The 22,486-nt window shown below is 48.2% G+C and overlaps 4 protein-coding genes across 4 annotated transcripts; 3 read left to right on the top strand and 1 right to left on the bottom strand.

Moving 5' to 3' along the window:
- Positions 1 to 168: 168 nt before the first annotated feature.
- VC83_02780 (uncharacterized protein) lies at positions 169 to 5,053 on the bottom strand. Its single transcript, XM_024466435.1, has 6 exons — positions 4,191 to 5,053; positions 4,033 to 4,140; positions 2,083 to 3,984; positions 1,139 to 1,992; positions 844 to 1,087; positions 169 to 757 (listed from the first exon to the last, which is right to left on the bottom strand). Exons 1-6 carry the CDS (start codon positions 4,798 to 4,800, stop codon positions 546 to 548), a joined length of 3,930 nt encoding a protein of 1,309 aa, XP_024325435.1. The 5' UTR covers positions 4,801 to 5,053; the 3' UTR covers positions 169 to 545.
- Positions 5,054 to 5,186: 133 nt separating this feature from the next.
- VC83_02779 (uncharacterized protein) lies at positions 5,187 to 12,791 on the top strand. The gene is made up of 3 exons (XM_024466434.1): positions 5,187 to 5,823; positions 5,873 to 12,175; positions 12,227 to 12,791. The coding sequence occupies exons 1-3, from the start codon at positions 5,380 to 5,382 to the stop codon at positions 12,719 to 12,721; spliced, it is 7,242 nt and encodes a 2,413-aa protein (XP_024325328.1). The 5' UTR covers positions 5,187 to 5,379; the 3' UTR covers positions 12,722 to 12,791.
- A 2,173-nt stretch (positions 12,792 to 14,964) lies between these two features.
- VC83_02778 (uncharacterized protein) lies at positions 14,965 to 15,396 on the top strand (the record flags this gene model as incomplete). Its single annotated transcript, XM_024466433.1, has 1 exon — positions 14,965 to 15,396. One exon carries the CDS (start codon positions 14,965 to 14,967, stop codon positions 15,394 to 15,396), a length of 432 nt encoding a protein of 143 aa, XP_024325329.1.
- A 5,066-nt stretch (positions 15,397 to 20,462) lies between these two features.
- VC83_02777 (uncharacterized protein) lies at positions 20,463 to 22,474 on the top strand (the record flags this gene model as incomplete). The annotated part of the gene is made up of 4 exons (XM_024466432.1): positions 20,463 to 21,129; positions 21,190 to 21,297; positions 21,351 to 21,392; positions 21,446 to 22,474. Exons 1-4 carry the CDS (start codon positions 20,626 to 20,628, stop codon positions 22,472 to 22,474), a joined length of 1,683 nt encoding a protein of 560 aa, XP_024325332.1. The 5' UTR covers positions 20,463 to 20,625.
- Between the last annotated feature and the right edge of the window lie 12 nt (positions 22,475 to 22,486).

Genomic DNA, 22,486 nt, shown 5'->3' with positions numbered 1-22,486 from the left:
AGACGCCCGCAGTTGGACCCCTCCAAAGCTCCAACGCCAAGAAGCTACTTCGGATTTCTCACTCAGCAAGGTGTAGTAGATGACAAAGTGAGTTATGGAATTCACCACCACGCTATTAACAACTAATAAAGGCAGACGGAAACTTTCACCATGGGAGAAGTATGGTATTGAATGGATCATTTTTATTACTGCCTAGCCTATTGTCCCGATCGGAACTATGGTATTCCACTTATGTACTGTACAACAATACATTTACAAGGCTTCATCGTCCTCCTCTTTCTCTCGAGCGCCGTTGGATATCATGTACAGAGCAAGCCGTGTACCAAATACAATGGTTATATGAACGCCGCCATGCAAATGCCACTGAGAATTGGCTTATGTGTCCGTTGAAAGACAAAGGAAAATTGGGAACTTTGGAAAGTTACGAAATGTATGAAGCTTGGGTCGTCGTGCTCTAAAGAGCTAGAATCAAAGACATCCGGCGCGGCAAAAGCCTCGCCAGTAGTCTGTACGCATTGGATGGCCGCCCTGTGTGAGTATGATGCCTAGATGGCTGGACTGTCAAGCAGCAAGACCTTGGAGCTGTCTTCGAACATGTTTCGTCGGAATGTGCAAATCTTAGCGGCAATGACCTGGAAATCGCGAATCTTGGAGATACGCAGGTCTTGAAGCACTTCCTTCAAACCTTTGATAAATCTCGTCTTGTCTTCTTCCTTGTAGCCTGAGCTGTCACCAAGCGATACCAGAATTAACTCATCTATGTCAGCAGCGCATAGAGTCAGTCAAACGAGCAACTCGAAGCAAAAGGGGGACCTTGGACGGCGGAGACATCGACCCACGCACCAGGAAGGACAATATCTCGAAAATGTTGGAACTCGCATGACACGTCGTTACAAATACCACCTGCCAGCTCGAACCGACAAAGCTCTTTGCGATCATCAATGTTGTTGCTGTAAGTTAATGACTTGTAGCCGCCAGGGACTTGCTTGGTGAATTCGGGGTGGAAACGGTACGCTTTAAATCGCTTTAAAGGGCTCTCGTAGGGTGTGAAAAAAGACTTCTGTGCCGGAGCCTTTTCGGTTTCGTCCTGTGATAGTGTCAGTGCAAGTTACCCGAAGTTTTGCAGGAAAACCTCTACTTCATCATTTGATATACGGGATAATTGTGTCCCTACTGGTTCTGCAGGTTCAGTTGAGCCTTCAAGTGGCGCTAAGGACATTTCTTGGTCACTACTAGAAGCGTCCTGGGTCGATTCAGGAGATTGTGGGCTAAATGGGGGAGAATTAGTAGCAATAAGCTCGGTGGTTGACGGAGGAGTGGCTTCCGGAGGTTCGTAGGTATCAGAATCGCCGTCGGCGGTGCTAGCAAGGTTTGACTCCAAGCCAAGTGATTCAGGCACTGGGGCATTTTGGCCTTGGGTATCAGAAATTGAATTGTGGTCAGGCGGATAGGGTTCATCGATTTCCCTATCCTTGGATTGCGTAGACTCTGCGTCATCTGCAATGCTTTCTTCCATGTCGACCTCGTCTTCTGCATCTTGCTGGCTGGGCGGATGAGTATCGTCAATATTCAAGTCCATCGGAGGTGTTTGTAATTGGTCTTGAACTTGAAGGCTTAGCTGTGAAGCCTGGGGTTCCATGATGTTGGTGTCAGCCGCATTGGCGGCATCTTGCTCAGACATAGGCTTGATAGGCAGACCTGCCATAATGACTTCAGAGGACTGGCCATCTGGTAAATTGGACGGTGGTAATAATTCATCGCTTGTAGAATCACGTAGTTGAGGTTGGCTGCCAGATGACTCTTCATCGGCGGGCGGAAGACTTGGCTCTTTGGAGGCCAGGCCTTCAGTTGTTGTCCGTTCCGTAACTGGCGATTCAGAGCTTGGCTGATAATCCGACATTGAAATATCCTGTTGACCTGCCACAGTTTCCGCGTTGGTGTCGACCGAAAAGGAGGCTGCGCCGACCGGCTCTGGAAGCACTTGTGAATCACCTATTGAATGAGCTGATAGATCTTTTTTGGGTAAAAAGGGGAGTAATAATGTCGATATAAGCTGCAACGGAATAAAAAACGAAGACATACCTTTTTGTCCCATAGCTATATCACTAGTTAAGCTTATCAAGTGGTCCTTTTGGGCTTCGAGTTGATCGTCAACCTCGTGGCTCAGTTTCTCCATTTCCTCGGCAAGTCTGCGCTTTTCTTCCAATCGTTTCTGAACAGCAAGCTCTAGATTTTCCATTTCTTCCCTCAAACCCGCAAGTCTCCTCTGTGATTCCTGGACCTCTGCGTCAACAACAGGAAGGTCTGCAGCTATCCTAGCTCGACGCTGGCGCCTTTGCTCCGACTCTCTTTGCTTGAGATCTTTGGCACTGTGCTCTTCAAGTTCCTGAGCTCGTGCAAGTTTTTCTTGCTCTTCCTCTATTCTCCGACTAGCATCATCGATGAGACGCTCGATATGAACCGAAGTATGGATCTTGTTTGATATACTCGCATCCTTTGCTGATATATCCTCGATTGGTGTAGATGTTTTATTCATAGGGGTTTGTGATCCACTTGCAACGAGCTTTGCTTTCTTCCGTTGTTCGGCTTCGGCAATCTTTCTTCTCATCTCCTGAATTTCAAATTCTTTCTTTTTGAGATCTTCAGGGCGGGTAGAAGTTCGTTGTGGAGCCTGATGGCTCGGCGGGGTGCTAAGGGTTGATGATGGAGCAGCAAATGATTTCTTAGGAGGGAAATCCGGAAGCGGAGGGAGATCCCGTAAGCCTGGTCTAAATGGATTTGCCGCCTGAATGTTCCGTGGCAATATATCACCCACTTGATCATCTATCTCCATTTCGGCGGACTCGTTGTCAGATTCTTCCTCGCTGACATCTATCACCAAACGTTGATCATGTCTGTTGTGGCCGAATGGACGTTTGTATGTTGTATTAGTGGGAGCATTAGAATCGAAGTCGGACGCGACAGGACGTTTACGGAGATTGGTATTTTGAATAATCGATGTGCTCTGATGTATGTTTGGTTGTAAGGTGCCGGTTGTACCGGAAAGAAAAAGGCCTGGAATTGAAGGCATCGATGTTTGGGGCTCTGGATATTGTGGGGAGGCCGAGTAAGTTCGAATATCGTCAGGTGGTGAAGTGATAGGCACTGAGGTGGAAAGGTGGGTGATCTGGGATTGAGGGATGTGATGTTGGCCAGGCCCGGTTGCTCCAGACTGCATACTAGATGCAGTGGTTTGTTTTGCGGTAGCTTTCTGTGCCCGTGCTTCTCGTGATTTCTGGAGAGCCTCCATTTTTTGCTTTAGCAATTTCTCTTTATCCACCTTAGTCGTAGATTGGGAAGCTGTTGATTTAATTGCCAGAGCATTATCGGCCAAGATCGCGGTGGCAGGCGCCATGGGCTGTGGTAAGTTCAATAGCTTCTTACTTTTCTCTTCTAGTAATCGAGCTATCCTATCTTTGCGCTCTTCACCTTTGTTTGTTATTGGAACAGCGTTGCTGGTGGTCTGTTGACTGTTGCTATTCGTATTGATAGTGTTTGTTTTGAGGTTGGAGTGAATTTGAGGAGAGCCAGTAATAATAGAATCGGACACATCACTTGCAACCGCTTGTGGGGTAAAGCCAGCCGTGTGTTGCGCTTGTCCAATTCCACCGCTTAGTTGCTTAGTGGAGGAATAAGATGAAGACATGCCAATGTCATCAAAAACACTTCTGATAATCTCTTCATCAATTCCTTCGTCGACGAAATTTTGGAAGCGCACTTTTAACGGTATGAGATTCAGAACAGCATTTTGTGCTTGTCGCCTCGCATCCTGAACCGATTTTACATGGTTGACAATCGTAGAAGTGGAACTACCGCGGTTGTCTAGACCTTGCTTTGTATTTTGTTCCTGGCGGTTCGTGATCGATTCCCCATTCTGTTTGCTAAACATCCGTTTCTCTTCTTCTCGTATGTGGGCCAAGTTTACTGTTACATCTTCGAGTGGCACTAATTTTTTATCAGAAGATGATATAGCTTTCAGAGGGGAATTCATACAGTCTGGTTGCCGGCCCGCTGCCATAACTGAAGCAGAAGGACCCGAGGATGGCGGAGAATATGAATCCGAGCTCTGACGGTGCATATTTCGAGACCGGCCATATGGATCTAAAATTATTTAGCAACATGCATGCAAACGAAAAGTAGCGGAACAGTACCGATCGTCATCTTCTCAAAACTGCTCTGCCGTTGGTTTAACGTTCCATTTGAAGGTCGTCTACGCTCCTTTCGATAGTCATTATAGCTTCCTGCCTCCCCTCGAGCTGGCCCCGGAATGCCTTCCACATTGTTCTCCTCATATTCGCCTTCGCTAAGTTCGCCTTCCTCTACGGCGTGTAGCCCCGGCCGAATCGCCGACGGTCCAGCGCGACCTTGTGCCACCGATTCCGGCTGCATGGCGAACAGTCCTTGCCCAGAAACAACATCCACCGTTGAAGACTCGAGCGGGTTTTGAATCTCATGGAGGTTGGCCTGTGTAGCCCATACTGGTATCTGGTATAGTGCACTGGGGTCCATCCCGCCATATATTGGGAGAGGAGGCGCTCCAGAATTTCGGGCAATCGGATTGAATGGAGGGGGCCTGGCGTTATATTCAAGCCCAGGGGCAAGGGCAGTGGCATTTTGTTCGAACGCTGACATATTTGTCGATTGGGAAGGTCTGGCGTATGCATATTCGGTGTTCTGTGGCGTCGAGTATTGGAAAGGAACTGCCTGGCCCCTCTGCCCTGGGGCAGGCCCGAAGGAGGGTGGCGGGGGATACCCTGCCATGAGCGCGATATTTGTGGTCTTGCGCTCGTGCAATTACGCCCATTCAGTTAGTATTAAACTAAGGGTATATTAGGGTTCTTCGTGAAGCTCAATGACCCGCGATATCATGTTAGCAGGTATACTAGGATGTCGTCTACAGTTTCGATAGAGGAACTCGCGAAGATTAAATCCCCGGTGACGATCAAGGACAACAAAATTTCTGCTGATAGTATGGACGCGGTCCTCTGTTTCGTCCTCTTGTTGAACAACGGCATGGCGCTTGGTCTGCTTAGCGCCTGAGATGTTAGCGCGGAACTAAAGGCACTGGACTGGATCACGTGAGACCCCTGCACGGCAACCGCGTTTTAATGGGGTTTGTTTACTTCTCGATAAGCCTCAGGTGACACTGGGGAATGTCGACATCTAACAATAACCCCCACGACAAACAATTCATAAGCAGGCTTGGGTTTTAATGATTTGGATGATACTGGGGCACAGCTATTAAGCACCACTATTTTGGTTTGTTGAAAGTCTTCATGGCCTGCTCGTAACGGGCCTTCCTCGTTCTCAAACCCGGTCCTTCATCCACGACATTTCCTCATGGCGCAGAATGGCTCTGCACAATTGCGTGCAAGTCCCTTTGCAAGGGCAAGGGCAACAACCTCGTCTTATAATCAAAGCAACTCTGGCTCATTACCGTCGTCTTCGATAGGATCTCCACCACCGACACATGCGGCATCTCACACTCAAAATCAGTCGTATTCACCAGTAACAACTCCAACACTCGGAAAAGGCCCAGTTCACAGTCGACAGCTTTCAGATTCAAAGATATCTACCATAAAATCGAATACTTTTGCGCCTTTATTTATTAAAACCGGGGAGTCTCAAGAAAGAACGAAGGCCATCGATGGAATCGAAGGCGAAAACGACTTCTCAGGTAAACGGTATGTTTGGCTGAAGGACCCTGGTACGGCCTTCATTCAAGGGTGGATTGTGGAGGAGCTCGAAGGTGGCCAAATCCTTGTACAATGCGATGATGGCAGCGTAAGACCAGCTACTTTCCCTTCCCTGGCTTTGCTAATACTATTCATAGCAACGGGAAGTTCATAGCGAGAATGTCGACAAAGTCAACCCCGCGAAGTTTGACAAGGCAGACGACATGGCTGAGCTAACGCATCTAAACGAAGCATCGGTCGTTCATAACCTACATATGCGATACCAAGCCGATCTAATATATACCTATTCTGGTCTTTTCCTGGTTACCATCAATCCTTATTGCTCACTGCCTATTTATACCAATGAGTACATAAATATGTATAGGGGACGAAGCCGGGAAGACACAAAACCACATATTTATGCCATGGCAGATGAAGCATTTAGGAACTTGGTGGACGAAGGACAGAACCAAAGTATCCTTGTCACTGGAGAATCCGGCGCAGGGAAAACAGAAAACACAAAGAAAGTCATCCAATATCTTGCCGCTGTTGCACATTCAGATTCCCCCCTCAAGAATAAGATTCAGCATTCAAATCTCTCGGCACAAATCCTGCGGGCAAACCCAATTCTCGAGGCGTTCGGGAATGCTCAAACCGTCCGGAACAACAACTCGTCACGCTTCGGGAAATTCATCCGGATCGAGTTCACGAGGACCGGTACAATCGCTGGAGCCTTTATCGATTGGTACTTACTTGAAAAATCGAGAGTAGTCAGGCTTAATTCTCATGAGCGGAACTACCATGTATTTTATCAACTGCTCAAGGGCGCCGACCGCCAAATGAAGCAAAAATACCTTCTCGAAAACTCAGACGTCCAGGATTTTACATACACAAGGGATGGCAACGACTCAATTTCCGGGGTTTCTGACAGAGACGAATGGAACTCGTTGATAGAGGCCTTCGATGTCATGGGGTTCTCAGAGAAAGATCAAGACTCTATTTTCCGAACTGTGGCTGCTGTGCTTCATTTGGGCAATATTTCGGTAATGAATGAAAGCCGGGGCGCGGATCAAGCTCGCCTGGCACCAAACGCTCGTGCGGAAGCGGAGAAGTTTTGCAGGTTGCTAGGAATATCGCTTGAGCCCTTCCTTTCTGGCCTTTTGCACCCACGGGTAAAAGCTGGCCGAGAGTGGGTTGAGAAGGTTCAAACCCCCGAACAAGTCAGACTCGCCATCGATGCCTTGGCTAAAGGAATCTATGAGCGAGGATTTGGAGACTTGGTCTCAAAAATCAATCAACAACTGGATCGAACAGGTATGGGACTCGATGATTCTCATTTCATTGGCGTACTCGACATTGCTGGATTCGAGATATTCGAAGAGAACAGCTTTGAGCAGCTTTGCATCAACTACACGAACGAGAAACTGCAACAATTCTTCAATCACCACATGTTTGTCCTTGAGCAGGAAGAATACGCACGAGAACAGATCGAGTGGAAATTTATAGATTTCGGTCGTGATCTCCAGCCGACCATCGATCTGATAGAATTGTCCAACCCGATTGGTATCTTCTCCTGCTTGGATGAAGACTCTGTGATGCCGAAAGCAACCGACAAATCCTTTACGGAGAAACTCAATTCATTATGGGATCGCAAGACTCCGAAGTACCGCTCTTCTCGACTCAAACAAGGATTCTTGCTTACTCACTATGCTGCCGAAGTCGAATATTCGACTGAAGGCTGGCTAGAAAAGAATAAGGATCCTCTCAACGACAATATCACAAGACTATTGGCAGCATCAGCGGATAAGCACGTATCCAACCTTTTTGTGGATTGTGCAGACCCGGACGATGAAAGCAGTGGTATCCGCAATAGTCGTGTAAAGAAGGGGTTATTCCGTACTGTAGCTCAAAGGCATAAAGAACAACTCTCAAATCTTATGACACAGCTTCATTCAACGCATCCGCATTTCGTCAGGTGCATCATTCCAAATCACAAGAAAAAACCAAAGCAGCTAAGCGCGCCTTTGGTACTGGATCAGTTACGTTGCAATGGTGTCCTGGAAGGCATTAGAATTGCACGGACGGGCTTTCCGAATAGACTGCCATTTTCTGAATTCCGCCAGCGATACGAAGTACTCTGCAGAAACATGCCAAAGGGTTATTTGGAAGGACAAGCTGCTGCGACCATTATGCTAGAGAAACTGACATCGGATAAGTCCATGTTCAGAGTCGGCCTTACAAAGGTATTTTTCAGGGCTGGGGTGTTAGCGGAGCTTGAAGAGCAACGTGATGCGCTGATCCGTGAGATCATGTCTCGATTCCAATCCGTTGCTCGAGGCTTCAGTCAGCGGCGAATTGCGCACAAGAGACTCTATAGAGCCGAAGCCACACGAATAATACAGCGAAATTTTCAGGTTTACCTTAACCTGTGCGATAACCCATGGTGGCAGCTGCTAGCCAAGATGAAACCCTTACTGGGCGCCACTCGTACTTCCGGTGAGGTGAAGAAACGAGACGAGATAATTCAGAAACTCGGAGAGAGAATCAAGCAAGACGCGGCCGATCGCCAAAGGGTCGAGGATGAACGGCGCAGCGCCCATGCGGAGATTCAACGAATACAGACGACTCTAGAGAGCGAGCGTTCACTCGCATTGGATAAGGAAGAAATCTTCAAGCGGTTACAGATGCGTGAGGTTGAGCTTAGTGACAAACTGGCTGGCGCAATCGACGATCAGGAGAAATTAGAAGATCACCTTGACGAGCTCTTGGACGCCAAGAAAAAGGCCGAAGAGCAGTCTGAAGACTTACGAGTGCAGTTATCACATGCCGGAACGATAATTTATAATCTTGAAGCCGAAAAACAGAGTCTCGTTCAAAAGCTCGCAGATATGGATTCAAAATTTGAGGAGATCTCTCAGGCTCAATCACAGAGATCATCGGCTGAGGCCGAACTATCCCAAGAAGTCCAAATGCTCCAAAGCCAGTTGAGCTTGAAAGATCGGAAGGCGCAGGAATTAGAGAAGAAACTTCTTAAAATCGGCCAAGACCTCGATGTTAAGCTAGCACGTACGACCAAGGATCTACAAGCATCGCGCTCGCGAGAGCAAGCACTAGCCGACGAGACCAGAAAGGCTCAGCAGCAATTAACAGAATTGGCTTCCACTTCGACTGGTTACGAAGACCTCGTTAGGCGCAAAGAGATCGAATTAGCAATCCTACGGTCTGACAACAAGAAATATGAGGCTAACCAGGCTTCTTTCGAGGACAAAAAGAAATCTCTGCTTGATAGCAAGAACATTATTGCTGCCAGGGTACGGGAGGTCCAAGCTGAAATGGTAGCGATGAAGACGCAAAAATCTCAGCTCGAACGCGAGGCAGCAGATGCGAAGAAATTGCTCGAGGCCAGGCTTACTGAAGATGCAGAAGCAGGTCAGAGTCGGAAGTTACTCGAGACTCAGATCAAAGACCTGAAAGATCAACTCTTTGCTGTCCAGACTGATCTAAGCAGAGAGCGTCAATCAAGAGACGACGTGCAATTGCTTGGGGAACATAAATTCCAGAAACTCAAGGAGGAATACCAGGTACTAAACGAGGCTAAGATCACAATTGAGAAGGAGCTTTATGTGCAGCAGGATACCCTGAGGCGGGCCACGGAAGGTCGTGCCGCCGCAGAGAAAGAAAGAAACGAAGCAAGAAACGAGATTCGGAGACTTAGGGAAGCCAAATCCGCGATGGAGGAACTAAAAATTCAAGCGGAACTTGCTGGTGAGCGTAACGCTTCAAGAGTGGCTAGGGAGCGTGAAGCAGGTTTAATGAGAGACCTCGAAGCCGAACAAAGCCGGCTTAAATGGTTTGAAGCCGAATGCACGAAGCTGAGCCAGCAAGTTGACGAGCTCAACAAAATGATCCTCGAATCTGGAAATTTCGGTCTCCAAGTCGACCAACAGAAAGAGCGCCTCGAAAGCGAACTGAACACAGTTAAGAGTAGATTGATGGCTTCCGAGAACGACAATCGTGCACTTCTCAACAAGATTCAACAGAAAGGCCTCGAGCTGGCTCGTGCTGGTTCTCAGGCTAGTGAGTCTCAACGAGGAAAGGTAATAGCCTTACAGCGTGAGAAAGCCAGAAACGAAGAGCAGAACATGAAGCTATTAAAGCAGCTCGAAGAGGTTCAGATGCTTGCAGCTTCCGCCCAGAAAAAAAATGAGAAGCTTCAATTAACAATAGAGGATCTCAACCACGAAGTTTCTCGTGAACACAAATCAAGTCGGAATGCCGAGATGAATTCATCCACCACTACAACACAGCTAGCTGAGGCCAAGAGGAAGATCGAAAAAGAGGAGCAACTGCGCACACAATCACAGGAATTAGTGAAGAAATTGCAGTCAAGCCTGGATGGCCGCGACAGAGATCTTGAAGAACTCCGGGCTCAGAGATTGCAACTCCTTAAGGTTGTCGATGCTGAGGTATCTGCCCAAGTTCCACACGGAGATGGAGCGGCCGATACGTCAATTCTCCAGAAATACGACCTCGTTCGTAAAGTCCAGGACTTACAACAAAACCTGCGAATACAGATGGCTGGCCGATCTAATGCTGAATCTCAGCTCTCGGACTTGCGTAAAAAGTATGAAGCGGATATAGAATCGGCTGGGAGGCCTCGCGCCATGCTTGAAGAGATCCACCCAAATCAAGTACCATTCCAATCTCCAACTCATGCGCGTACGAAGGCGAATGGCAGGGTACATTCCAATGTTTCAACGCCAACTCGCCGAGTAGCCACCAATGACGCCGATCCTACCTTGGACTCAGGCCGCTCCGATAGAACTGCTGATCTGTTAAGTTTTAACAATCGCATGGATCTCAAGACTGAGTTAGAAGAGCTGCAAAATCAACTCCAGCTGACGCAGATGCAAAATCGCCACCTTAAAAGCCAGATTGAACGCTCCACTCCGTCCCGAGAGCTGTGGCAGGATGATAGCCCTTCGTTGAGACGAGTGCACAAACTTGAAAAGGCAAATACTAGGTTGCACGGTATGCTCGACGACTCTGCGAAGAAGGTTTCGCAATTAGAGAGAAGTGTGCAATCGGGTGCTCTGTCTCTCCGCGATGTTCAGACAAGGTCCCACGAGGAGCTCTATGAATTGATCAGTAATCAAGAGGACGCCAGGCGATCACTGGTTCATTTGAATGACGATGCTGCCGCTGAACTTTCTGATATCAAAGACCATTTTGATGGCTTGAAACACGCCAGGGCGACATTGGAAGTTGAGCTTAGGGATGCCAAATCCGACCTTGAAGAGATGGCCCGTGCTAGGGATCAGGACGTCACAAGCCGAAATCAACTATTACAAGAATTTGCTGATCTCCAAATCCAATTCGACGCTGAGTCTTCCAAGGTAGCGGAAGTCTCTTCTAGTTTTGCCCTTTATAAGGGTCGCGCGGATGAGTACTTCAACAAGCTTGAACAGGCTGAAATTGCTGTCCTCAAGGCATCTAGAGCCGAACAATTTGCTAGGTCCCAAGCAAGAGAGGCTGAGGAAACTTGTGCAACTATCATGTCTGAAAGGAGGCAGATGGAGGGTTCTATCGAAGACCTACAGCGACAAAACCAGAGTTATGAGGAGAGACTGGAGGATCTCTCGGCCGATCTGGAGGGGGCTATCCAAGCTAGAAAGCGCCTCCAGCACGAGCTTGAAGATTACCGTAGCCAGCGTGCAATGGACATAGAGGACAAAGAGACAAGCATGGAGCAGACACGCAAGAAGTACCAGGCTGAGTTTGCGACTTTGACAAACGAACTGGATATTGCCCGTGAGGAGAGGCTGTTTAAGCAGTCTGAGAATACAAGACTACGAGAAGAACTTGATGATCTTAGATCCAAGTGGGATGATGAAGTGCTCAACAGTTCCACATGGTCAAAAGAGAAGGCTCGTCTCGAAGTCTCTCTGGCAGATTTGGTCTCCTCTCGAGATGAAGCCTCCAATGCCCACAATGATGCCCAAGGCAAAATTGTATCCCTACTTTCACAGGTTCGCAGCCTGAGAACTTCAGTTGACGACGTTGCTGCTGAGCGCGATGCGCTTCAGCGCGAAAAGCGCGGCCTTGAAGCGCGTCTAGAGGAAGCCAAGAACGGCTTTGAAGGTCTCGTTCGTGGAGACAGCCCATCACTTCGCAACGCTGCCGGTCTCGACAAGGAGCTTCTTGAGCTAAAATCTAGCTTGGCTCAAAACGAAGACATTGCTGCCGCAGCTGTAGAGAAGATGAGGCGTGCCGAGGCTCTGACATCTGAGATGCAGAAAGATATTGTTGCTGAACGCGAAACTACCGTTCAACTTCATAAAGAGAAGGCTGCTCTCGAAAAGTCGTTGAAAGATGTGCAAGTTCGGTTGGTGGATCTAGAAACCAAAGGCTATTCCAGCGCCAGCCAAGATGTTAGATTCCTCCATGGCCGGGTACAAGAGGTATGTATATATTCGATATGGTCAAGTGAGAGTATAGCTAACACCGCCCAGCTTGAGAGCCAGCTTGAAGCGCAAGAATCGGAGCGATCTAGGTCCCAGCGTGATGTCCGCAACGTCGACCGTACCGTCAAAGACCTTCAGCAACAGATCGAGAGGCGTGAGAAGGCCAACAGCCAACTCCAAGACGATATAAACCGCAGTCGCGAAAAGGCCGAAAAGCTACTCAAAACGATCGACGAGCTCCAAGCCAGCGACAGCAGTAATCAACTCAGTGCTCGAAGAGCCGAGAGAGAGCTACGCGAAGAGAAAGAGAAGGCCCTCCGACTTGAGAGAGAACTTGGTGCTTGGAAGGCGCTACGCATGGAGAAGGGGGCGACTATCTCCGGGGGTACTGTCAGGCGGTCCGGGCAGTGGGCGAGAGGAGGTATGAGTAGTGAGTGGGATGACGAGAATACAAGCATTCTCGGGGGTGAGGATGGGATCGTGATTCCCAAGAGAAAGGGGTCGCAGAGCAGGCAGACTAGTATGAGCAAGGGGTTCTTGTAGACCAGGGAGGATGGAGTACTCATAATGATTGATTATTTTTGCAGGCTTCTTTATACAAGCCGGGGGGGGGGGGGGTGGGGGGGGCGCGGCTGGGATGGGAACGGTGGGGCCTGGGTCAGGCGGTGTCTGATGCATCGATGCAGGTCGTATAGAATGTATCACGGCGGCGGGGTCTGATTTGGAGTCTGGATTGCTTATGTTGTCTTTGAATAAATATTATTATTGCTAAAGCTAGAGTAGTAAGTGATTTATACGTGCTTAGATTCCAAACAATGCCCCCAAAAGCTTTGGGTCGTACCGCCACTGCCTTCATAGTTGATGGCTTCGTGGGGGTGGAGGGGTCAACTTGAAGTTTTGATCTAGCCTCCTTTTTACCCGATTCGTCACCAGTGACCGTCCCTGTACTCCTGTTCCAACAAGACACCAGGGACCGATCACACACCGCTTCGCTTGGGGTCTTCTAGGCAGCATGTGAGAATTTGACGACCTTCATCTTCTCCAAGTTATAAGATCTACTAAAATGAAATACATATTGGTATCAGGAGGTAGCCAGGCGGTATTCCTTGCCTCACATAGAAGTTTCAAGCTCAGATATCCCTCAGAAACTTGCTTATCATACTTAAAGCATCTAGTACGGGCTGCTTCTGGAGTAGGCTATGGCCATCATGCAATATCTTCCGTGGATGACCCTGGGATATGGAGTTTGTTGAAGGTCCGTGGCCTTGCTCACCTCACCATTCTTGGCCCGCATCGCTGCATCGTACCTGAAGTCCGAAAGTGGCTCAAGGCGCGGACACACAGAAGAAAACTTTTCCCATGGGTTGCACTCGGCGTGGAGAATCCTGGGCCAAACAATTGGATAAATCGCTTGAAGTATCAAGACATCTTGCCACACTGGCAACAACAGTACGAATGGCTTGACACGCTAGGTACAAATACTTGCACGACCGAGAGACAGTCGCCGCGAGATGTGCAAAGCAACGGCTGGCCTATTATAAGCGGCGAAGAAGATGGCCTATGCTGTCAAAAAGGAGGAGGAGCTGCATGTGAACCAAATGGAAGGTGTACACGCTACAAATGTCAAGAGCCTGCGATGGCTTTCATCTCGCAGGGCATAATGAGATCAAGATTGTATAGTAGAAGGAATTGCCATGCCTGTGAGGAGTTCGAATGTCGGTTGCTGGTTTTGTATATTTAATTCCTTCCCCAAATCCCCAAATTACGTGAACTTTTCAATGTAGCCTGGCGCTCTGCACTTTTCTGGCGCCATCGTAGAAAATAGAGCATACGAAATAGCAAAAAAAAAATAGCAGAAACATACAACAGTGGGTATTCGCTGGTGGTCACCCACCCAACTACTAATCCACCGATCTCAAGGTTATGTATGGCAGAGCGGACGGGATGCCCAGTTCTCTTGAGTCTATGGTCGTATGTGACAATTAATTGATTGTCGTAGTATAAGAGAGGCTGTTATCACGGAACGAAATAGCAAAAAAGATAAAAAAACATACAACAGTGGGTATTCGCTGGTGGTCACCCACCCAACTACTAATCCACCGATCTCAAGTTTATGTATGGCAGAGCGGACGGGATGCCCAGTTCTCTCGAGTCTATGGTCGTATGTGACAATTAGTTGCGTATTCATCTTTGAGGATCCATGAACTGCCTCCTTTGCTTTTAACCTGACAATTTCCCACTAGATGTAGTGACCGTGTTCGCCGAGACATAGCCGGCATGCTAGACATGTATGTATGTGCTTGCATTAACGCACGCATCCTGGTACCATACAAAACGCACATGAATGACCTCAACAGGTGGCCGAGACCGTCTCTTGAATGGGCTTCCACGCATAGAACTGCGAGAATGTAATGTCAAATTCTGACTCGACCGCTTTTAACCACAAATAGTCATTTGAGTAGCCACGCTTCCTACAACAGACGTAATATCAGAACGGCCCAAGACTCCAACAGAGCATGATATCCACGAGAACAAACCTCGGTAAGTTTCTCCAACGAGCAGTATGACAGTACAGTAAGACGGGGACTCGACATCCCGCGCACCGGCCGGCCCCGCACCTGACCCGCAATCATAGGAACAGGCTTCATGGCGGACTATAGAGAACCTCCGTCTCAACACAATATATATTCCCATATACTCTCAATTGACACCTCAAAACAACCAATTGCAAACCCACTACCACATCCATAACCACCACAACCAATCCCACCTACACTACCACAGCTATGGAGTCTATCCGCGCCTCCCCCCTCCTCCCCCCAATCATCGCCCTGAACGCCTGGACCCTCGTCGTCGAAGGCTGGATGTTCGCGACGCGCCTCCCCGTCTACGCGCGCCTCAACCTCGCCGAGAAGAACACCCTCACGCGCGAGGAGATCAACAAGATCATCCCCGCCTCCGTGCGCTGGAAGGCCGAGAACTTCTCCAACCTGTTCGAGCAGCCCACGCAGTTCTACGCCGTGGCGGTGGTACTGGCGATGGCGGGCGGTGGGAAGACTGATGCCCGCCTCGCGTGGGCCTATGTCGCAGCTAGGGTCGCGCATAGTCTGGCGCATAATACTACCAATAATATTACGAGGCGCTTTGGGTTTTATTTGATTTCGTCGGGGTTGGTGGCTGCTTTGACGGGGAGGGCGGCGCTGTTGCTGGCGGCTTGAAGGAGGGGTATTGGGCTCGAGGCTGGGGGGATGGGGTTCGGCTTTGCGATATGGTATGGCTGTGCGGCGGATCTCACTTATTTATGTATTCAATGTTCTCTATTTCGATGCTCTGAGGCTTGAGGAGGAGCATAGGTCGGGCTTAGACCACTCTTTCTAAATCAATTGTACATATATTACAGTGATATTCGGCCAAATTGGCCCGCATGCCAAGCCATTCCATTTCCGTGCTCTTCATTATCGCAACGTTTATTAGATCCTAGTCGCTTTAAAATGGGTGTCACATTCAAATGAAAAGCTCGGATTAATAAAATGAGTGTAAGAATGATAAAGATGGTAAGAGCATTTGCAACAGTAACTTCTCCACCCTTTTGCAATTGGAATCCTCCTTCTCTCTTCCGCTTTGTCTTTGCTTGAGATATAGAATAAATTGAACGGAGATCACAACGTGCAAGCTCTCCCGCAAATATACCTGCCTTTGCTCCTTTTATAAATGCCTGAAGTGATTCCCATTGATCTATAGTTGTAGTTTCTATATCGAAGATTTGGAGAAGATAATCTCCATGGCGTAATAGCTTCTTTGGATCTTGTGGAGTATTGCTAAAATCTGATTCTTTGTGAGATTGGGAGAGAAAGGAATCTGTATCTTCTGGCCGTATTGGTGATGAACTTGAAATGTTGATTTCGAAGGGCTTGAATTCAACAACCTTTTGCAGGGGTATATCTGGATTAAATGGTACAATGCCTGATGTAAGGACACAGGGCACCCAGCTCACAGTAATAGCATATGAGAGTGCGAGTCGGAGGCTAAACGGATGCTATCCTATAGGTCTACTACGAAGGATACAAAAAAGATGAAGGGGGAACCCCGTTGAGTCTGTTTCCTTAACTCCCGAAACGGGCCCGACTCGGTTATCCCAACCCTAGCCCTGAACCTTCCACCGCAACAGGTCTACATCAGCCCTGAACCCTATACACTTACCGTCCCCCACTATAGTGTAACTCGCTATATGATCCTCTACTGGTTCGAAACCCCACCGAGTCGGATTCCATGTTTGTAGTGACCGTAACAGTTCTGAGGTTCTTCGAGTATCTAGGTACGGAGGCATCCTTACACCTGATTTTCGAAATGCAGAGAGGATTGTAGTTCTTGTAAAGGTTAGATCATGCATCTCTTGAAATACATGAAAAAACTCAACACGGTCAAATGTCATATCGCCAGTTCTTGCAGATCGGTCAACCATTTGCGAATGATAGTGTTTGAAAGGTTGGAAAACTTGAACATCAAGTGGCTGAAGTAAATGAGTTGAATGAGGTGGAAGGCAGAATGGGATGATTTGATTTGCAAAAGCATAATCAATGAAGTCTTTTGTAAAATGAGAGAGATGTCCGTCAAGAAGGAGAAGTCGATATGTTCCCTTTATTCCTTCCTTTGAATAGAAATCAAAATGCTTCAACCATTGTAAAGCAATCTCATCATTTGTATAGCCAGAATCAGAAACTGTAATTGTAATCCGAGAGTCGACATTTGTAGCAATCCATTTTGAGGAAATAACTCGAGCGGCAACAATCATGTAAGAGGGAATATATCTACCTCCGCCACTTATACACTCAATAAGCATCTGTATTCAAGAGTACTACTTGAGACAAGTCCACCGACGGTTCAAGTAAGCTGTCTACAGCCTGGTTGCAAATACTCGCCAGCAGCTCAAACACAAGCTCAATCTACTGCGTCAACTGGGAATCTTTGGAAACACTATAATCTAAAGCATAAAGCAATTGTGTATGCTCTTAGAAATAGGACACCAACACCCTCACAGTCTAGTAGTGCATCGTCGTTTTTTGAGCCTAGAAGACCACCTATCAATGAGATACGACCAGCAACCAATCCAGCAAAATACCGAGAACTAGTACTATCATTAGTAGTATCTGACAACTTGCCCTTACGCATTGTCAAAAGCTATTCATATCGTCAGTTAATACAGTTCTTAAACCCATCTGTATTATCACTTTCCTCAAGGACATTACACAGAGAGCTACAACGCCAATTCTCATATCACCGAGGCATACTACAACTAGAACTCCACTCTCATATTTTAAATGGAGGCCGGATATCTATAACGACAGATGCATGGTCTGCTCGGAACTATACTGAGTATGCTGCTGTTACTGCTCATTGGATTAATGAGAAATGGCAACAAAGGTCAAAGTTGCTTGATGTAATACATCTTCAAGAGCCTATTTGTAATGGTGGGTGCACCAGATGTGAGAATCTAGCCACCCAAGGAAGGGATGAATTTACTAAGACAACACACTGTCTTAGGAAACAGAGCCAAAGGGTTGTAGCTTAGACTATTCCACAACGCAGCAATCAGGTGTATGATGTGGTGAAGTGGTTTAGACAAGTTGCAACAAATGTTGAGTCTGAGAACTCAGGGGTAAGTCAGAGGTTAGCACCTCACTGACTTTTCAAAAACAGAGAATAACAAGATCAATGCTTGGAAGCTTGGAAAAGACGTAGAAGTATGTGCTAGTCGATTTACTGTATTGTCTGCTTGCCCTTTCTTAAGGAAAGGGCAATCCTATTTATGCCAAAGGAGTGTAGTTCTCTCATTTTCCATGACTTTCCATGACTAACCAGGCTTGGTAAATGTATTAGAAATCAAGTGCGACCCACAACTAGCTTGCTAATCATGTAGTGAACGTAAGAGAATCCCATAGAACCATCTCTTGGGTTCCTAGCCTATAGGAAGTGAAAAGGAGGTCCAAGGTCAGAGTACCTATAGACAAATTATGTCATAACTTAACCAATCTTGTGGGTAACTAAGGAGCGATGACGTGTAATGAATCATAGAGGGTTGTAGAAGCTTCTAGAGCTATCGTTCATGTTCCTAGGCCTCTAGTTGGTAGAGATATGCCATGTGGTAGTATTGACCCACCCCCTTAAGGAGGAGATTTTCTTAATAACTTGTTCAATGAGTGTCCAAATGATATGCCGTGATGTATGTAGCATAAACAGATGTAGTAGAAGAGTTTGCAGCAATCGTTGAGTAGTATTGCTTCTGTTGTTGGTGTGATAAGCCAAGATATGTATGGTGACTTGTAGGTTTGAGGAGGAGATTTCTAAGTTTGCTCTTGAGTTTGATAGCATACTGAGTGCAACGAATGTCAGTATGACATAGCCCTGCTAGCCTGAATTGGAAGCTGCTCTTTACGACTGGCAGAGGCTTATTGAAGAGCGTGGCGGTATTACAACTACAGAAATCTTACAATCAAAGGCGAAGATTATCTGGAATCAGCTACCACAATACCATGGACTACCTACACAAGAATTTAGCTACGGATGGTAAAGTTTCGACAACAGCATAATAGTTTTATATTGAACCCTACATGGCGAAGCTGGATCTATTGGTGTTACTGCAGAAGAACAAATGAAGGCTATATAAACTATTGCAGGGGAGTTTTTAGAGGACAATATTTACATGGATGAGACTGGGCTTTACTGGAGGATGAGCCCTTCAAAGGGCTTTACAACACGATCAATTCTAGGACAGAAGAAGGACAAAGCACGCATATCAGTAGCCATTTGTGTTAATGCTGCTGGAACAGATCGACTTCCTCTTTGGTTTATTGGAAAGGCTAAAAAGCGTCAAGCTTTACAACATGTTGATGTAGGGGCAATGGGTGGGGTTTGGAGGTGGAATAAGAAGGCTTGGATGAATCAATTTTATGGCAGATTGGCTAAATGCTTCCTATACTCATATTGGTACGTCACGTTCTATACTGCTTACAATGGATAACTTCTCGGCCCATATTGCTGCAGTGGAATCGATGCCTCCTCCTCCAAACATATGAATTATCTGGCTTCCTCCAAATGCGACCAGTCAATATCAACCTCTTGATCAAGGTATTATAGCCTCTTTAAAAAGCTATTATCGTCGGCAATGGCTCAAGTTCATGCTCAAATCTTTTAGCAACAACCTGGATCAAATCAAAACAATGACAATACACTTTGCAATTCGCCGGCTTATTCGATCATGGCATCACGACGTTACAAATACGACTATCTACAATTGCTTTCGAAAAAGCACGATTCTTTTACGCCCAATACAGCTTCCTATACACCCACTTCCTGTTCTAAACGACTTATATACTCAAGTACAACAAGCTGGTCATATATTAGATGCTATGGACCTTTCGAACTTTTTGAATCCAGCGGAGGAGGGAATACAAGAGGTGGAGGGAGGCTTAGATGAGGACACAATTCTACAGGAGGCAATGGCTCCATATATACCAGTTTCCGATGCTCAAGACGATGACGATGAGGAGCCCCAGCGCCCTGTGCTCACCACACAGAACGCTATACAAGCCCTCCAAGTTCTGATTGAGTTCTCAGAATCTGAGAATAGCGGCATCACGGATCCAGCACCATTTTTGCGCTCTTTAGAGCGTGTAGAGAGGCAATTAGTGGCCAAACAGGCCAATGACTTGGTTCAAGGCACGTTGGATGGATGGATGGTTTAGCTGAGGGGCTACTTCGGGTCTACTTCGGATCACTTTCTTTTAACTTGATATTACGGAGTACTATAACTCGATATATTTATGCATGACCAATTACATCGACTTGACGAGATAATACTGTACGGCAAAATCACCACTCCCGGGGTCCATCTCGGGATCATCGACCCCGCCCGATTCCACCATCTCCCACCTTCCTTCCCTTACTTAGTGCTAAACTCGTGCCGAACCTACCAAAGCTGCTTGCGAGCACGCAATCCGCACCAATGGAAAAACTAACGCCGCTCCCCCCTCGCTGTCGTATCAGCAGTCTGCACCCCCCCCTAAAACCCGCATTTGCCCTCGAGCATCCCCGTTCCCACTCGATCTCGACGTCCTGCATACCGAAGGTCATCATGCCCTCAACGACGCCCCCCCCAAGAGGTCATTCCGCTGCTCATTTCTCCTTCTTCGCTCTCTCCTTCCTCATAAACTCCTCTGTAGCTCTGCCTGCAGCTCAGCTCTATATTATTTCCCTGCCCCCCCATCCCCCCACCCGCCCTGCCCATCACCTCCTCTTCCGTCAAAACGTACTTCTGCACAACCTACAGCACCGGACTGCGGCCCCAACCGCGCGCGCCCATCCACTCGTCATACATACCGCCACCTCCCTCTCTAGACGAGGCTGAAGACGGCAGAAATAAACCCGCAATCCAACCCGCACGACACGTGATGTCGCACCACCACCGCTCACCCTCGCCCATCGCCCTGGCGCCCGCCTCGTCGACGAGTTACACGAGCGACCCCGAGAAGAAGTCTCCGCGCCATGGCGACGACGGGGAGAAAGGCAGCCTGGGCGGCGATATCCTGCCCGCCTACGCCTACGAGGATGAGATCGTGCCCATCAAGGCGGACAAGTTGAACCGGACGCTCACAGCGCGGCAGGTGCAGATGATTGCAATAGGGGGCACGATCGGTACCGGATTGTTCCTCGGGACGGGCAAGAGTCTGGCGACGGGCGGGCCGGCGAGCATGTTGATCTGTTATATTGTTATTGGGGTGATTGTGTTTTTGACGATGTTGGCGCTGGGGGAGATGGCGAGTTTTATACCAGTGGCGGGAAGCTTTTGTACTTTTGCGGGGAGGTTTGTGGATGATGCGTTTGGGTTCGCTTTGACGTGGAATTATTGGTTTAATGATGCTGTGAGCACGGCGGCGGATTTGGTGGCGTTGCAGGTGGGATTTTTCTCTCGATTTCGTGGTGATGGGGAGTGGTGGTTGCTGACTTTGTTGTAGCTGGTTTGGAGTTATTGGCATACGGCGATGCCAGGATGGGGATTGAGTTTGATTTTCTGGGTGGTGCTCATCCTCGCCAATATCATTACTGTGAAAGCGTATGGCGAGGTAAGTTTTCCTCGTTATCAGTGGGGAGCTATCATAACTAATATGTCTGATAGCTTGAATACTGGCTCAGTCTTCTGAAAATCATCACAATTATCGTAAGCACCGCATCAAAACAAACTAGTCTACACCGCATCACTAATTCCCCCAGATCTTCATCTTCCTCGGCATCGCCGTCAACGCCGGCGGCAACATCACCCACCACTACATCGGTGGCGAAAACTGGCGTCTCCCCGGCGCCCCCTTCGTCGGCGGCATAGGCGGCTTCGCCTCCGTCTTCGTGACCGCCTCCTTCGCCTACGGCGGCACGGAATCTATCGCCATCACCGCCGGCGAGACGGCGTCCCCGCACAAAAACATCCCCCGCGTCATCAAAAACGTCTTCTGGCGCATCCTCCTCTTCTACGTCATCTCCATCCTCCTCATCGGGCTGGACGTCGCGTATACCACACCGGGCCTGTCGAGTAAAGAGACGGCGACGTCGCCGTTTACGCTGGTGTTTCAGATGGTGGGGTCGAATGTCGCGGGGTCGTTTATTAATGCTATGATCATGACCTCTGTGCTTAGCGCGGGGAATCACGCATTGTTCGCGGGGACGCGTCTTCTTTACACACTAGCTGTTAATGGGCACGCCCCCGCTTTCTTTGAGAAGCTGAACCGCAACCGCGTTCCCTGGGTTGCTGTCCTGGCTACGAGTTTGATCTCCGGCCTCTGCTTCGGTGCCTCCTTCATTGGCGCGGGCCAGCTGTGGACGTGGCTCCAGAACATCGTCGGTGTATCAAACCAGCTATCCTGGATCTCCATCGGCATCGCCTCCCTCCGCTTCCGCGCCGGCCTCGAAGCGCAGGGAAAGACGCACCTCCTCAACTTCAGGAACTGGACGTACCCCTACGGCCCCTGGTTCGTAGTCATCGGCTGCAGCTTTCTCGTGCTGGTGCAGGGATGGAGTTGCTTCAGTCCGAAATTCAATGCGGTGGATTTCGTGAGCTTTTATATTGAGTTGCCGGTCATGCTGATCATGTTTGTGGGATGGAAGGTGGTGAAGAGGACGAGGATTGTGGGGCTGAAGGAGATGGATTTGGTGACGGATGTGTATCATCCGGAGCCAGGGGAGGAGGATAGGGATGCGGCGGTGGGGTGGAGGGGGAAGGCGAGGGCGGTTTTGAGGTGGATTTTCTGAAGAGGAGGGGGG

The sequence above is a fragment of the Pseudogymnoascus destructans genome (genome assembly GCF_001641265.1).
Source record: "Pseudogymnoascus destructans isolate 20631-21 unplaced genomic scaffold scaffold_7, whole genome shotgun sequence".
NCBI lineage: Eukaryota > Fungi > Ascomycota > Leotiomycetes > Thelebolales > Thelebolaceae > Pseudogymnoascus > Pseudogymnoascus destructans.
Note: the sequence above shows the minus strand (reverse complement) of the source record. Positions and strands in the feature narration are given on the sequence as shown.

Coding starts and splice junctions, on each gene's coding strand:
- VC83_02780 (XM_024466435.1), bottom strand. CDS start 4,800: ATGGCAGGGTATCCCCCGCCACCCTCCTTCGGGCCTGCCCCAGGGCAG. Junction 3,985..4,032: donor AGCGGGCCGGCAACCAGACT/GTATGAATTCCC, acceptor ATAAAAAATTAG/TGCCACTCGAAGATGTAACA. Junction 758..843: donor TCGAGATATTGTCCTTCCTG/GTGCGTGGGTCG, acceptor CTGCTGACATAG/ATGAGTTAATTCTGGTATCG.
- VC83_02779 (XM_024466434.1), top strand. CDS start 5,380: ATGGCGCAGAATGGCTCTGCACAATTGCGTGCAAGTCCCTTTGCAAGG. Junction 5,824..5,872: donor TACAATGCGATGATGGCAGC/GTAAGACCAGCT, acceptor TACTATTCATAG/CAACGGGAAGTTCATAGCGA. Junction 12,176..12,226: donor TCCATGGCCGGGTACAAGAG/GTATGTATATAT, acceptor AACACCGCCCAG/CTTGAGAGCCAGCTTGAAGC.